Source organism: Anarrhichthys ocellatus, unplaced genomic scaffold, assembly GCF_004355925.1.
Source record: "Anarrhichthys ocellatus isolate YVR2014 unplaced genomic scaffold, GSC_Weel_1.0 scaffold33, whole genome shotgun sequence".
NCBI classification, from domain to species: Eukaryota; Metazoa; Chordata; class Actinopteri; order Perciformes; family Anarhichadidae; genus Anarrhichthys; species Anarrhichthys ocellatus.
Window position 1 is genome coordinate 2365874 of NW_022280063.1, and position 16539 is coordinate 2382412.

Below are 16539 nucleotides of genomic sequence, written 5' to 3' on the forward strand. Positions count from 1 at the left end.
TAATCTATCCCTAGACGAAGTCTCTGTGGCAGAAAAGAAACATGTGTTTTATTAAAAAAAACACTTAAGTATAGAAAACCCCTTCATCTGGCTGTTCACCTTATTGGCCGTCTCCATGACCACCTCGATGTTAAGGTTCTGTGCGGCCATGGCCAGCAACTCGTCGTCATCGTCCCCGACGTCCCAGGCGTCGCTTGTGATGCTCTCGAACTCCTGGAAGGTAGTAGCCTTCTTGGGCTTGCCTGGCGTGGCCGGAGGAGGCCTGTTGCCTGCTTTAATCAGGCTGGAGGACAGAGACAGGGACAAGGGAACAGGGAAGAGGAGTGAGGATAGGGGGGGGGAGAAGGAGACGAGAAGTGAATCATTTTGACACTGACAGGTGGGCAAACAAATAGAATTTTAAAAAAAGAGAGGCCCTCAATAATTAATGAATTATGCAACATTCGGCGTGATTCAAAGTCTACAAAATATCCACTTTTTAACGCACCGGCATTGGCTAGAATTACCACTAACAACACAGAAGACACGCATCCAAAGCACTAGAATCAAAAACGGGTCTCACGACTTAAAGAGACCGACTCTGGGTCCTGTTCAAAAGAAACCGAGCCGCTGTCTTTGTGGTGCAAGGACACCGTTTCATTCAGCCGGAACAAGAAACGCAACAGAAAAAAGAGAATTCAATTAAAATCAACCTTTCCTTATCATGCGATGCGGGAAAAGGGAAGGTGGGGAGGAGGGGAGGTGCTCTGATTTCTTACAAAGACAAGCATTACCATAATAAAAGGGAGAGACTTGTCCATATTAGCTTACTTTCATCATAACTTAGAAGAAAAGACAGTGTCTGAACCTATACACGGACAAAAAAAACAAGAAAATTGAATTCAACCCCTTGTGGAAATGTACATGATTAAACATCAGTCAAAGGAAATGAAGGGATTTTTACCAAATAATAGGCTGTTTTTCTATCTTTGCGCATGTGTGTGTGTGTGTGTGTGTGTAAAATGAGATAGATACAGTACAAAAAGTTAAAGATATTTCCTATGCTGGACTAAATAATGGTTAAATTAAAAAAAAGTTTTGTACAAACTTAACGTTTCAAGATTTTACAGTTTTTCAATGTCGTTTTTTAGCTGTACATTAAACATTTACTGGAAAGGTCCAGGCTTTTTCTTTTAGTTAATGATTTCAATCATAAATGTATTCATTCCCATATTTTTACACACGTAAGATGTGTGTAGGTACCATGTAGTCCTGAAATACTGATACTTCCAACATCCCTTTGAATTGTTAGTTTTTCAAATCATGTAACATAACCCATTTGTACTGGACATGATTACAAACTTTAAAATAAAACTATGTCTTTTGTCCTTTAAGTTGTCAAACCAGCCACCTAACAGCTAGATTGTCCGGTCGGTGCACTTTCACGGACACTTGCAGAACAGCACAGGCCATGCCGAGCGAACCAAAGGTTATCAGAATTACACTGCAAGGACCAATGCATGCAGTTTCACACATGTAACCATGTTGTAATGACGTGTAACAGCTGGGTGTCTGTCGAATGGCAGAACAAACACTCCCACATTCCTGGGGATGTGGCTAAAAGTACATGTTTTACAGTATGAAGTGTTCTGTCTTCTGAGGGGATCGGTAGCTACCCTTCAAGATGTCTGACTTGTTTTGTTGTCTTCTGCCAAATACTCATCCTCTACTGGTAATGGTGAACTGAAATTAACTCAAACCAGTAGATGAAGTCCTGGTTTATGCTGATGTCCTTTTAGGACTTTTTTTTACCACTTAAATAAAAGTATTGCGTAATCATCCATAAAGTTGGTGCTGCTGATCATCAAGGAAGTGTTTCTCTTAAGTAACGAGAAAGAACCCTTTAGCCTGAAACACATCAGATAAGCTTGTCTGTTTGTCAAAACATGATGTGATGAAAACTGTTCTTCCGTGATTAGGAAATATATATTCCTCCACTGTTTCATGCAGAATGAATACATCACTTCCGCTTTTGAACGTTATTTTGGAGCAAACGTAGAGGCGAGAATGCCAACTTCAGCTCGGGTAGCATGACGTTTAGCAACTGAGGCAAACGGTTAGCATCAGCAAAGAAACTTAAAAACCTGCGGTGAGCAGAAGCCCAGACTAGCACCAAACTACTCCAGTAACATCATAGTGCATTAACCTACAGTGACGAAGTACTTTTAACTTACTTAGCATGGAGGAGCGGGTCGAAAGGTGGATGTTGTGCGCCGTACACATGCTGAATGCTGAGGAAGTGAAGAAGAGAGAATGTAAATGAATGAGCTAATTCAGAACTGGCTGTCAAGCTAGCCATGCTAGCTTCTGAATACCAAAAACAATGCCGGTTAATGCTACAATTTTGGGGCTAAGTGACATGAAAACGACCTGCTGCTGTAAACCCATGGCTACTCCGTATTATAAAATGGTTATAATATAATTAGTTAGAACTCTGTGACTGCGGTGTGTGGGTAAATTGCTTAACTGTTAGCCACTGTTAGCAACGTAGCTCTAAGTCAGCTAAAAGCGGAGAGGCGTAACCTGTGATTGAGAGCTAATTTACCACAGACAATGGCACGTTACAGGGGGTGTAACTCGCAAACTTGGTGCAACATCGGAGGACCGTCAGTGAAAGTGAAAGTTCCGTTTGAAGCGCCACAGTGCAGCGTCAGTTCAGTGAGGCTAGCTAGGCTAAGCTAGCCGACAGGAGGGAACACGTCACTCACCTGCCAGGAACCTTCGCTGCGTTTCTTTTCCAGAACTGTTTCTTATTTCCGTCATTCGACATTTTCACTCTATGGTCCAACCAGTCTCAAACACAAACACGCAAACGCTGTCGTTATCTTTAAAACGTGAAATTTGTGTTTATTTACACCATGTACCCTCCTCCAAAACTCAGAGAGCTGCCATGTTGATACTGCCTAATCGGCAAGCAAACGTTGCTGTGATTGGCTGGAGCGACACTTCCGCTATGTGAGCCAATCACAAGTGAGCTCTGCTGTTAGGTGGCACGGCAAGCTGCCCACGTCATGATCTGTCTTTGCTTTGTTGAATGAAACCACGAGCTGTGTGTCAATCAAAAGAGAGACCATCAGCATCAGGACCAGAGACAGGGAGAGAAAAATGCTTATCATTTAACACTACTATTTCCATAGCAGTTTATAGTATGAGGCGGATGTATTTGTAGTTCAATACGTGTTTTTTTTTATTATGCACCAGTGTTAATTATCTCTAAAGTTTATTAGAAGTAATTTCAGCATAGTTCAAATAGCGTGCCTCTCATCATGCCGGGGCAGTGTTATTACAATGTCACATTTATTGGGAATTACGTGAGCCTTTTTAACTACACTATGATTTCAGCTATAGGGGCAAGTATATTTATCTAAGGGCCAGATCCAGCCTGAACATGGAAATGCACTATTAGTAAAAGTTGTACCTGGACAGCACCTCGTATTCTCCTCTTATTACTTTGCCTCACTCTCAACGCAGAAGCCTGTTGTGGAGGTCAAACCCACGCAAACACAGTTTAGTCATCATTTTTGTTAATACTGGTGTTTGCCACGTCACTGTCTGGAGGTTGTGCGAGGTTACGGTAATTATTAAATTCTCAGTCTGCGACAGTGTGGAGGCACCTCAGTGCTCTGATTCATGAACCAGAGGGCTCGTGTGTTTACGCAACGCGCTGATGCAGTGTTTGTTCCACGGGGTTGCAGCAGGCAGGATTTAAGGCAAGAGCTCTCACTCCTTCACAATTTCACGGTACTGCAGACGCCCGTTGGGGTATCGATGTTAGTGGGAAAGTGGTTAAAGTTGTCATACCTCTGTAAACCTTTTCAGATAAAACATCTAAGATTTAGTTATTTTTCATCTCGAAAAAAAACTACACTTAATAATTTGTAGTTATAAACAGTGCCGTAAGGTGGTTACGAAGGGCCCCAGCGCACGCTACTATGAGGGGCCCTAGTTCCAGTACAAAGCACACACACACACACACACACACACACACACACACACACACACACATATCATTAGGCATTTATATATTTTAACAACAATGTGCTGGAAAGTCAAATAGGCTATTGTGTCGGTAACTGCTGATCAATAAATCAACCCTTACACATCTGTGAGTTGTGTTTAATGAGAAATTTCAAAAATACTTAAAGTCTCAATGAAAATGGCAAATATTTGTTGAAATTTGAATTAGCCTACCTAGTTCAGAACTTACATTTTACACTGGATAAATTGTTTCCTTGGCGTGAACTGTCAAAAATGGGTTAAAATAAAAACAAACCGATTTTAGGCCGGGTAATGTAATTTATTATGTTATTTCCAATGTATGATTGTTGTAGGACGGCCCAGTGGCCTGTGGGAAGTAAGCCAGTTTCATTTTCACGATAGAGTGAATCATCTCTCTCATACACGATCTTTGTTTTAAGTCCCCTCTTGTCCCGGCAGCAGCACGGGGCCAAACACTGGCTCAACACGCTTCGGACACAGAGCAGCGTTCTGTCATGCGGGCCGTACATAGGTAGAGATGAGAATCATCGGGCGACAGCGTCGCTAACGGCGCGTCCGACCGATATCATGGAAGAACAAGCCCGACTACTGTCTTCGATGCTCTTTCACAAGCACAGGCAGGTAGAAGTTGCTCTGAACTGCAGTGTCTTAGAGTGGAAGGAAATGGAGAGGCGCAGAAAACGCAGCTCTGGAGTCATCAGCAACAGTGCTGAAACAGGTCAGTCCAACAAGTTGAATGAGTTTGCTTTGTCATAACTGTTTGTAACATAAATAAACAGCCTTTTGGTTCATATCTTTAAAACCTAAGAAGTATATGCCAAACAGCCCCAACTAATCATGTTGAAATTCAGAGAAATAAATATTTAAAGAAAATATGGAAATGAAATATGAACACAAAAGGTCAAAAACATCAAAGGAAGTAACCAATGTTGTTCAGTTTTCATTTAAAGCCTATATATCCCTCCAAGAAATAATTTGCCTTTGGTAACCATGTCATCCATGCAAAAAATAAAAAAAAAGTCTGGAGCAGCTGTCTTCCCACTCTCTGCACTCCTTATCAGGATGATGCACATGTTGAGGGAGCAACAGTCGGGTCATGTTGCCACTGTAGATTGGGGGTCTGTAGCCTGACAAGAGCAGGTCACACGCGTGGGTTTTTCAGACAGAGATAATTAGGAGGCTCTTGTTTCTTACAAGCAAACACTGGAAGAGGGTTATTTAACTTGTCCCGCTGAAGGAGTTTGCTCGTGCTCTCTCGTTCGTGAAAGGGGCTTTCTGCCTCGGCTGGCTTTGAGAAAAATCTGCAAAATGTCAGCTTTTTTTAGGGCCAAGCTGAAGCCACTCAACTTTTTTTGGGGGGCAAAAAAGGAGGCATAATTGTCTCCAAACATAAAGTACGGGGTATTAACTTTACTCAACAGAAACAGTGAGGATTTTCTGCACTACAGCTGTACGGCCATGCATATTTATTTAGTAACAGGGAACTCCAAATCCCTTCAGGCCTTCTTCCAAAGCCACTTGCCAAAATTGTCAGAATATTTGATTAATTGATTGCTGTCGGGATGTAAAGATAATTTCAACAAATATAACAAAAAAACAAATTCTAGAATACATTACTTACTCCAGCTTTAATGTTTACGCACCCATTAACTACTGTTGCCCAGCTAACAGTGCTAACTGCAAAAAAAACAAAAATAAGAATGAAGGGGAACTACCGCCATATTCAAAATTCATAAGTGTCATTCATATGTTCTTTAATTAACAGTCCAAAAATAGTTAACGTGAACAACTCTCTACCAAATCCACAAAAGCGTGCCAAAACTCTAATTTGTGAGTCTAACTGCTCACAAGGTGCTGCTCCATAGACTATGAATTGGGAGAGATGTTGTGGATGACTTTCCATCTTTTGTATCAGACAACTTTCACTTAATCCAGACGTCCTCATAACCTCCTGAGGCTAATGTTTGTTCATCTAGATGAGTTCCCCGGTCTGCAATTACTGTACCATATCGAGTGGAGTTATTACAGCTGGCACTGCACACTTCAGTTTAAACCTGGCCATTGACCTTCCTGAAAGTGGTATCAAGCGCCCTATAATAACCTGCCATAAAGACTTCCATTTATTGAGTCAATGTTCAACGCGACTTCACCAAAATCTCCCCCAGCGATCGCTGCGACGAGAGCGGCCCTGTTTACCCTGGAGGTAGGAATCAAGCAAGGAGACATTGCAGGTGATAAATATCCAGTAAGTCCAACATCAAACAGAGCCACACTCTTTATGAGGAAATCAATGACTGTGACTGCTTAAGCAAGCTGAAGTGGCTGATTATGTTTATCTTTTTATACATGTACTCTTTGAGTGGAGTGTGGCTATCATTAGAAGTCAGTGTGGTCGGGTTAATCAGTAACTACGGGGGTGATCGTCTTTGCACCGACCCAAGGAAGGAAACCCTCCACGTGTTTCACATGTTGTTGACATGCGTCATGGGCCGCACGAGCGCTCCACGCTTCGCTCTTTGTACAGTTCTCTCTCTCTCTGTTTATTTGAAGCTGTAAATTTGTGCAGCTGTCGTAGACTGATTGGTGGAATGTCCTTGAGATGACTTGTTCTAGTTTGCAGGGTTGTTCGTTTCTAGACGCCAGACCCTTACCGGCACGGTCGCAGGTTCAGTGCCCATGACAGCAGAAATAATGCAAATGAATGAGTAATTAAGGAGTAGGACGGATTATTTTTCTTTGCCACGTACAACATCATTTTCCAGTGTAGTTGACTTAAAATGGAAATAATGAGGCGACAAAACAAACAGGGGTATAAGGGGAAATGCAACAGATAGAAGGTGACATATTAGTTGGTACACATTTAACATTTCCTATCAAATAACATTTAGAAGTCAAGAAAAATCTGTGAACCGCAGCTCTGAGAAGACAGAAAAATCCCAGCTGATAGCAGAAATTCATGCAGCGTGACTCAAATTTGACAGGTGGCTCGTATTTTTCTCATTTTTCTTCCCTAAAATTTCTCTTTCCCCCCTCGAACATCAAACTGACACACGAGTGCCATAAATGGCAAGAGTAACTGATGTGAGCGGTAAACACCACTCTGGTCCTGGTGCTCAGGTTTACACAACATTAGCGGATGTTACCTCTCCACATTGAAGTGGATTCGGGTCGAATCACGAGCGTCAGTCAGTCAGTCAGATGTGCCGAGTAGAGAACAAGACAAGGGTTTTCCGAGCCAGGAATGCTTTGTTCACACACAGATACACACAGACAGAATCCAATCACTGAGATGGCATGGCCTCTGAGCCTAGAGTAAATCCTACGTCCACATAATCCCCGAGTCACTCCTCTTACACAATGCATGCTCCCATCTTGGAAGAAAAATCGTCACTAAATCATGGCATATGCTTTGGAGAGCATCTCCCTTTTCCTCCAAATCACTATGCTTTGCGAGTAGTACTTCCTCAGGCCCTCTAAGCCTGGGTATCTCTCGTGGCCAGGTTTTTATTTTAGATATTTGCTTTCCCATATGGCAGAGCTGGATACTATTCCAAAGTGTTACAGTCAGGGATTCACTTATAGCAATACAGGAAGTATTGGAAATCAGGCTGAAATAGGGTATCAGCATCACAGAATTTCCTCTGTAACAAAATCCCTTCGCAAAATCCACATATAACAAGTAAAGAAGCAAAACAAAGCTGCATGATTTTGTGCATCAGTTACTCGTAGAACTACAGTAAGTCTCAAAAGTTCTGAAGGAAAGAAGAAAAAAGAAGGCTCGAGCCATGCTAGCAGCGCTGTGTCTTCTGTGAGCAACTTAAGTGAACGGTTTGACCTTTCGACGGCACCAGCTGTAAAGCCAGAAGATCAACAAAATCATTAAGCTTCATCCTCTGGGGACCACGACTGTCTGTACCAAATTGCATGGAAATCCAGTCAACAGCTCCTGAGGTATTTGACGAAAAGGACAAACAACTTCAACCTCGCGGAGGCACTGGAGGAAAAGTCAGAGCATCACCGAAGTCTTTAGGCTTCATCCTCTGGGGAACATGAATGTGTGAAGTACATTTTATGGCAATTTATGGAATATTTGCTAATAATGCAGATACGATATTTCAGTCTGAACCAAAGGGCTGGACAAACGCACCAACATTGCCGTCCCATGAGCCATGCTGAAAATCCAAACGCAGCTCAAAATAATGACTTGTGTTGACCGCTACTTTTGGCACATGTAGTGATCTAGCGGTACCATTGCACCCCTATTGACTGTTATACCTTCCACCATTGCTGTGCTTTCTTCCTTCTCCATCTGTTTGCCTCTATAGCCTTGACTTAAAACAAACCCATTGTGCCTGGGAGGAATCCACGTGTCTTGTTTGACAGCTCACTGCCATGTGTACCCAGGCAAAGCTGCGCTTTGTAATCTAAAGCGGGTGCTCAATGCACAGCCCTGTCTGTACGTTGTGAGACGGCAGCAGAGGGAGGGAGAGAGAGGTACCGAGGAATAAACAGTGCCAGAAAACAACAGCTGGAGATCGGGTAAACCGCATTACTTTTCTTTACTGCTTTACTGGCAGCCATACAAGCCCTTTTATTACATTGATTGTATTTATATACCTGCGGCTTGGGTTCTGTAGGAGCAAAGAGTAGGACCTCTAAAGGTAATTGCACAAAGAATCAATGACCTGGAAGACGATGTGTTGGTGCGGTTGAGTGCTATCCTCCACCTTGTTTGATATGAACTCATATTTTTTAGGATAATGCAGTAAAACACTTGCATACATCTGCAGCTAATATCCAGCACGGGGCCAAAAGAATGCTTAAATATTAGGTTGCATCACCAGACAACATTATCAGTCTCACGCCCTCAGTTAAATCCCTCTGTTGCGCCCGTGATGCATGCCACTTGGAAATGCAATATGTGCAAGCAAAACAGGAATGATATGGAAACTACATGAACAGTGCGGGGACACCTACAAGCGCGAGCATTTCCTTAAGCTCGCGCTGGCACATTGTCGGTTCCAAAACCTGCGTAACAATAAAGGGATTACATACTGATCCACTGTGTAAAGGGAGGGGTGCCCGAGAACAACAGCAGAATATGAATATGAATATGATGACAGCTTGTTGTTGTTGTTGTTGTCGGGGGACAAAAAGAAGGTGAGGCCAGACTCTGTGCTGTCACAGACATCATATACACAAAATCTCTTGTTAACACACACACACACACACACACGCATGAAAGCATCGGATGTATCAAGTTAAGATCAAATCCTGCAAGATCATCCCCAAATATATCGTACACGTCCTCATTTTGGGCCGATGAGAGAATGTCTGGGGACACTTAGAAGCCAAAGGCGGTGACGAGGCATTCGCGGACGTTATGTTAATGTGAGGCACTGTCTAGGAAACTGACATTTGTTTTAGTGCGATGCCACACAGTTTGTGGGTAGCAGGACGAGCAGGACCGTGATGTATCCACAGATGTACCACGGCAGGCCCAGGTACTTGTTGATCCACCACAAAAGTACAAAGCAGTCTCTTAACGTTTGCAGCAATTTAGTCTGAACTTCAGCTATACTGCTATACTCGGTTAAGGTCGCTCATCAGTTATCACAGGGGAAAGATACTAACCTGCCGCCACAGAGACCGAGCAGCGGTGCTTTCTGCCTGAACCCATAAAGGCCCGGTGACACCAGCATTTTAAAAGGGCAAAAGTTATTTCAACGGAATTGCCCGCGATCGAAGAGCTGCATTTAACTGACCCCCTAAGCTCCATTACATTAACTGAAAGATCCTCTTTGTTCCATCGTTATAGGATGCAATCGTTCCCAAGACCAGTGGCTCTAAATCCTTATTGAGTACCGCTGGATTTTTACCCTTCAGGTAGTTAAAGGGCCACTTCACTGATTTTAAACCTTATGCCTTCTCTTATGTTCTTTTAAAATGATATGCTTAAGCAAACCACTAAGGTTGCTCTATCACCTGAACGGAAACTACAGGTTGCTTGCATTATCAAATATAGCTAGAATAATGGAATGGAGTATTCTTTTTTTCTTGTGATTTACTGTAACTTTACCGTGGGATTAATAAATCCTTGGTTAAACTGGTCACATATGCTACCCGTGATTAACCCCTTGTTTAAAGAGTCACGAGACAAAAAGCCAGGGAGCCACTGATGCATGCAATCACGTGAAATACAAATTCACAGATCTGGTCTAGAAGATCTGCAAACTGGTCCTGGCCCTTTAACAGATTACAACAGTGCAGGTGTTAATCCATCTCATGTGGTTGGAATGGAAACCAGTAGCACCCCGTGCCCTGAGGACTTGGATGTTTCTGGCTCGCTGAAAAAAAAAAGGCACGAACAATGCCAGAGTTGGGGATTACATTCACACTCTGGGCAAAGCAACACACTGCCATTGCCAGAATTTGAGATCCATTTATTTATGGTTATTCTCTATGCTGCCTCTTGTTCTCATCGGATCCCATGTGATTGTGCTTGAACTTGTCCTTATTTCCATGGCCGTCATGACCTCTCATGTGGGGAACCTGAAACTTCACCTGTTGTTTGACGTTGCTGCTGTTGTTGACATTTTGGGAAATATAATTATTTGATTTCTGGAAACAGGGGAACAGCAAAACCTGGTTCTGTCCAAAACCTACTAGCACTGCTAAAGCTCAATAAAATAATAACATAACCTTTTGTTTGTTTAATCTCTGTGAAATCTAAAAGCGGGACCATTTCTTGGCCGGGTGCACTTCCTGGTAGGTGGATTGTTTTGTTTTGGAAAAGGGCAAGGCTGTCTGTTTCCCTCTGTTTCGTCTTTATGCTAAGCTAAGCTAACCAGCGCCATACATTTTTACCATACAGACAATTGGTTTTAACTCTCTGCACGTCCAAGAAAGCAAATAATTGTATTTTGCAAAATGTTGAATATCCCTTTAAAGTGATGTATTGTTATTATCTGCAGGTAATAAGCTTAAATCCTCCAATCCTAATTTAATAATTATTGGGCCTAAGCAGTAGTAACTACTTTGTTTTGGCCATGCTTCAGTTGGAATCATACCCATGCATCTTGTAAATGATGTACAGCCTTACTCCTTCATAAACAATACTTTTTGCAAGTCAGGCGATGAAGTGTTTTCTTTGTTTTCATGACCCACATAGTTAAAACTCTATGGCTTTATATGAAAACATTGATATCAATATCACCTGGCAGCCTCTAGTGTTTACTGCCCTGCTTGTGACACGATCTCTTGTGGTTTGTCTCTTTGAGATGTTAGGGCTCGTCCTCTTACGCTTCATTGTCACATCCGGGGCTTTTTTTTCTTTTTCCGGAGTAACTGATAGCTGAAGCACTGGCTTGGTTGCCACAACTTTTCTTCACAGGTATCACCTCAGCTTCGCAGCAACAAAACACACATTTGAATACTTTCTTCCAAGTGCAGAGCAAGTTCCAGACGTTAGAAAAAATAAACCCTGAGTCCCTGAAAAGGGACTTTTCCTTTTTGCAAGTAGCGGACCCCTTCGGCTCACAGTAACACACTGAGCCCTGTGGTATGAATAGGCAGCACACACTGTCTGACTGCCGGTGCTGGGAGTCTTTGCAAGCACAAAGAAAAGTATGTCAAAGCAGAGCAGAGAGGCTCTGCCTTGTATGGCCGAGGGCTTAGCATGTAGCTTAGAGACCGCACTGAGCTAAAGAAGTCGAGGAATTTGTGTGTCTTCTGTGTGCCTGTAGTGATGGGATTATTGTGTACTTGAGCGTGTGCGTGTTTATGCCTCCTGTGAGTGTGTGTGTGTGTGTGTGTGTGTGTGTGTGTGTGTGTGTGGCAGGGTTATTGGAGCAGTGTTGGAATGTGGGAATGTCAAGAGTTTGTTTCCAGTTCCTTCCCTAACACAGTTCATTGATATTGTTGGCTTTGTGCTCGTTTTCTGGGGGTTCATTTGACCAAGTTGTTCTAAAGAGCGGCCTGGCTAGCGATGGAGAGAAATACCGCTTGTACTGACTCAGTGAATAATGTAATGTAATTTGCCTTTGACAGAAGTTGATTTGCCCACCAGGCTAACACAGAGAAAAGATTTCATACATTTTTCATTTTTTTCAGGTTTGACCGTAAGCCATGGCGCTTCAGATAACAAACATGTAAATGTGTAAGACACAAGATAAGATATTCTAATGTATTCCAATGAATGTTTTTGGCATAAATCGGATACAAGCGTGGTGTTCGGATATGAAACAAAGAGCCAATGCAAGATTTTGTGTTGAATTATCTCAAGTCTAATGCAGTTTGTTGTAATCTTGGGTTCTTTCCCACTCTACGGTATCTGTGACTCAACGTGCAACAGTTTACCAAAGAGGATATGCTTTTGCTCATCTGCGTACGCTTGCATGACTGTTGCACAACAGAAAAAGTAGATTTAATGTATTTCGGCTATCTCCCTGCGACACTTTTACGTTCCACATAATGATGCAAGTGTTCAGAATGTCGGCTTAAATCAACAGCTCAAAAATGATCTTCCTCAATGATCTGTTTGTGTAACACACTCCCTTAAGACTCATTTCAAACATCCCAGGGTGTCAGTGGGACAGACTGATCTAAATCCATAGACTGTAGCCTAAATCTCATTGTCAATAATGAGCCATCATAGGCCGACACCTTCTTCCCAGAAAACATTCTTGAAATGTCACATTAGGGAAAGCACAGGTGTACATAATTAAACTAATAGTGGCTGCGTTCCATTTAGCCTTCAGCTGCAGGGCTCTTGATACTGTGCACCGGTGGATCACTGTTCCACTGCCATGCTTACTGGGGCACCTCGATAGAACTGTCACAATTAATGTTTTTAGTTGGCTTTTCTTAATATGACAAACCAGAACACCTGCTGTGAGAAAATAGTACCCAAAGGAAAGCTTTAAAGCAAGCTTATGTATCTTTTTTTTATCAGAAAAGATACATCAGCCACAAAGTGGGAATTAATGGTAAATGCTAAAACATGTTTCGAAAATGGATGGAATGTGTTAGTCAGTAACTTTCAGTAATCCATTATATATGTTAACGCAACACCCAACAATCCCTTCGGCAGAGCACTATACGTGCCATATTTGAAATACCTCCTCGTTCTTTTTATTCTTTTTTTTCCAAAATAAAGCTATTACACACATGGCCATAACTCTTCCCATTTGTCAAAGTGTGAATATCGATGGCTATAAAGTTATTCATGCCTGCATGGCGCATCATCTTTATTTGAGAAAGAAATGAAATCCTATTCCCTCAGAGTCCCGGGAGAGAAATAATATGTCGTGCCTCCCTCCCATCCATTTCACCATATCGGCTGAATACATTCGTAGGAGAGACTGTGATGCCTGTATGTGATGCAGTTGAAGAGGTCAGTTAAACTCATTGAAAGTAATATTGCCCTTTCCCTTGCACAAAAGTGCACTTTTGAATTTGGTTTCCGTGAGTAGCGTCGCCATCTTTTGTGCTTGAATGCTCACAATTTCTGAGTTAAAATATAGAAATGGCTCCCAAGGGAAATCATATATGTTATTATTGTGAGATGTAGAGTAAAACAGCATTGAGTTGCCCCTTCCTATGTCATGATTTCTTTGCTTTATTTGGATTTCCCCTGGCCACTCTGTTTCATACTCAGACCAGCTTGTCTACACTTACCAGTATGGATGCGAAAGGAAACCATTTCCCAGTAACTCCCTTTTATTTTCCCAATCTCTGCCTTTCAAACATAGTAATTTAATACCCATTAAATCCGTTGATGTGACTTAGCAGCCCTTTAAGGCAACTGACCCAACCTAATCTCTTCACTGCCAAGGCGGTACCAGATCACACCATTCTCGACTAATTCTGTAAACCATTCAAACCATTCAAACACAGCCAAAGTCTTTCATCCCACATCATTTTCAAACTAGCAGACTGAACCCGGTCCCCACGGGGGGGAGAAAAAAAGAACAAGAAGATGCAGTTCCTTCACAAACACACAGCAGCTCTCTTGGGATATGGCTGTTACTCCTTTTGTGAAATAAATGGTAAGCCATTCTAAGGTCATAAGATATGGATGAAGCTGTCTTCATTTTAAAGGGGGAACCTCGACTTACTTAAACCTTCATTTCCTTACTTGTTAGCAAACATTTGCCTGTTTACACATATACATTTGCATTCATTTGATGAATGTTAGTCCAATATTCACTCTACTTTTAGCTCTGTTTTTGACCTCCACCAACTCCCGAGGGAAATGCCCGGCTCTTAAGCTGCTAAATGTTCAACTTCATCAGCTGGTTGCTAACGTTGCCTGTGTGCCATGTGGTGCTGGGCAGGAAGCGTGTAGCGGGTTTGCATGGGAGCTTCTTCCCTGAAACAGCTGCCTGCTACATCTGGAAATGAGGCTGATGAGTTTGACGAGACTGAGCAGAAACAATAAACAGTAGAAGTTATGGGCCGTAAAAGCAAAACAATGATCTGGAATGAATGAGGGGAACTACTGAGTTGGGTGATACTTCTTTGTGGGGTTGTCTCTATAAGTGACCCCTTTGGTCATGTGATCCATTGCTGATTGATAAAAATATTGATTATTGCAGCTTTAATGATCTTCACAAAAATGATGAATGATGTTTGGGCAACATGTCAAATAAGTCACTTCCACAATTGCTTTGGTTTGTCAAAAATGTGTGTATGTACATCAGAGAACGTATTACACAGACTAACCGTTCCATCGGAAGAGCATCATGCACCGGTTATTGTTGTGTAATGCAGTTGAGTAAAATATGCATTTATTCATGTCTCTCCAGCACACAGCCATGCTGTTCAGGTGTGTGAAATAGTGGCTGTCCTCGACACCAAGGATGATCAAGACTACGCAGAGACCAGGAGGAGTCAGAAAAAGGCAAAGCAGCACTCCCAGCTGTACCCGCATGCATTCACAGGTATCAAAACCTACACTCATAATCACACTCTAAAGGGACATTCCACTGATTTTACACGTCAAAGTCAATTTGCTGGTCACGGTGAGTACGCTACTCAGCCTCTGAAAACGGTTGTATGATTTCGGTTGTATGAGGACTCAGTTGCATTATAGGAAGTGTAGGATCCAGTGCTTTTAGATAGATGGCTTAGATAGGATATCTAAGCCATTTTCAATCTGTCTCTCACAAGTGCAACACTTAGTAGCTGAGCTGCTGCTCTAAGAAATAGATAGAGTGTCTTTTGTTCCCTCCAACAAAGTTGCCTGAAGCCAGTTTTTGATCCCTGTCACTTTCATTTCACTATAGCAGGTCAATGCCACATCGCAGTTCCATTTTGAGTAAGTGTGCCAAAAGCCAGTCCTCAGCTCCACCAATCACAAGTGATCTGACACGGGAAATAAGCCCGTCGACAGCTCCACAGTCTGAAAGTAATGCATTAACAAGAGAGTCCCTCACAGCTTAGCCGACTGGGTCTAAGATGGCAGCATGCCAGTGACTTCTGGGCTAATGCTTAATTTTGAGCCATTAGATTATATCCAAACAAGATCGGATTTACATTATTTATCGCAGCCAAATGTTAAAAATTACCTCGCTAATGTGAGCTTTTACTGGCGTTAGAGTGTGTCGAGTCTGACACGACTGCATTCCCACGATCCGTGGAAACTTGGCTTCAAAGACACGTCCCGTCAGTTCCATCCTGATTATGTAACTTATTAAAAGGATGATTCTTTACACGCACTCCTAAACGTCTCTCTGTGCTTTACCCCACAGCGAGCACGAGGTACTGTAAGCGATTTGGTCGGAAGAACTTGCCTGAAAAGTTAACTTCCCTATCTGATGAAAATAATGCTTAGTGTGATCATTTGACTTTGAAGTGCTTAGTGAGTGAATCGGCTGTCAAAGTGCTTAGCGAGTGATTTTTTTTTTCTTCTTCTTCTTCTTCTTTTGCTCCTTAACGTAAATATTTCAGTAATGTTCAGAGCAGGATATTATATGACTCTTCTATTTCTCTGACTATCAGCAGAGACCAGTTTTACATAACTCTCATATGCACTCATTTCTTGCTCATGCACACATCTGATTGGCTTCAAGGATAAAGCCAGGGTTCATTCTCAGTCTCAGGCCATGTCTGCAACTTAGCAAAGCCAGCTGGTAATGAACGTACTAACATTTTTACCTATGAAAAATATAAACAATCATAATACAGCAAGCGCTCTGTTCCTTCTGTTTCTGCTCCTCTACAGTTTCCTACGTTAGAAGAACGAGGCGGCACCAGTGGCGGTGTAGTGATGTCACCTTCCACTCTGCCAGCGAGGGCCTCTGCGCGCAGTGGATCCAAGTTATCAATGAGCAACTGTCATTACTCGGTATGTACTGTTTAATGATGTTCCCTAACAGATGTGGGAATGTACTTTGAACTCACTCAGAGCTTCTCAATGTTATCAGAATCATTTTATGGACAATGCACCATAAAAGTTCCACGTATTAGGAATCTGGCTTAGTGAGCACTAGGATAAAT

General features: G+C 42.3%; 2 protein-coding genes across 10 annotated transcripts in view; one reads left to right on the forward strand and one right to left on the reverse strand.

Annotated features, from left to right (window-relative positions):
• Positions 1-2942, reverse strand: part of tbc1d22a (TBC1 domain family, member 22a) — a 96012-nt gene extending 93070 nt beyond the window's left edge. For 4 of the 9 annotated variants that reach the window (XM_031865781.1, XM_031865779.1, XM_031865775.1 and 1 more), the window contains exons 1-2: positions 2214-2740; positions 100-283 (exon numbers count right to left, since the gene is read on the reverse strand). In XM_031865781.1, the coding sequence (XP_031721641.1) occupies positions 100-283; positions 2214-2338 (309 nt within the window). In that variant the 5' untranslated portion in view covers positions 2339-2740. The other 5 variants (XM_031865782.1, XM_031865776.1, XM_031865780.1 and 2 more) reach the window with 2 other exon arrangements.
• Positions 2943-4485: 1543 nt separating this feature from the next.
• The window catches only part of cerk (ceramide kinase), a 36024-nt gene continuing 23970 nt past the window's right edge, over positions 4486-16539 (forward strand). Inside the window, exons 1-3 of the mRNA XM_031865685.1 lie at positions 4486-4756; positions 14847-14981; positions 16265-16387. Of these exons, the coding sequence (XP_031721545.1) occupies positions 4606-4756; positions 14847-14981; positions 16265-16387 (409 nt within the window). The 5' untranslated portion in view covers positions 4486-4605. The remainder of the gene's footprint in view (positions 4757-14846; positions 14982-16264; positions 16388-16539) is intronic.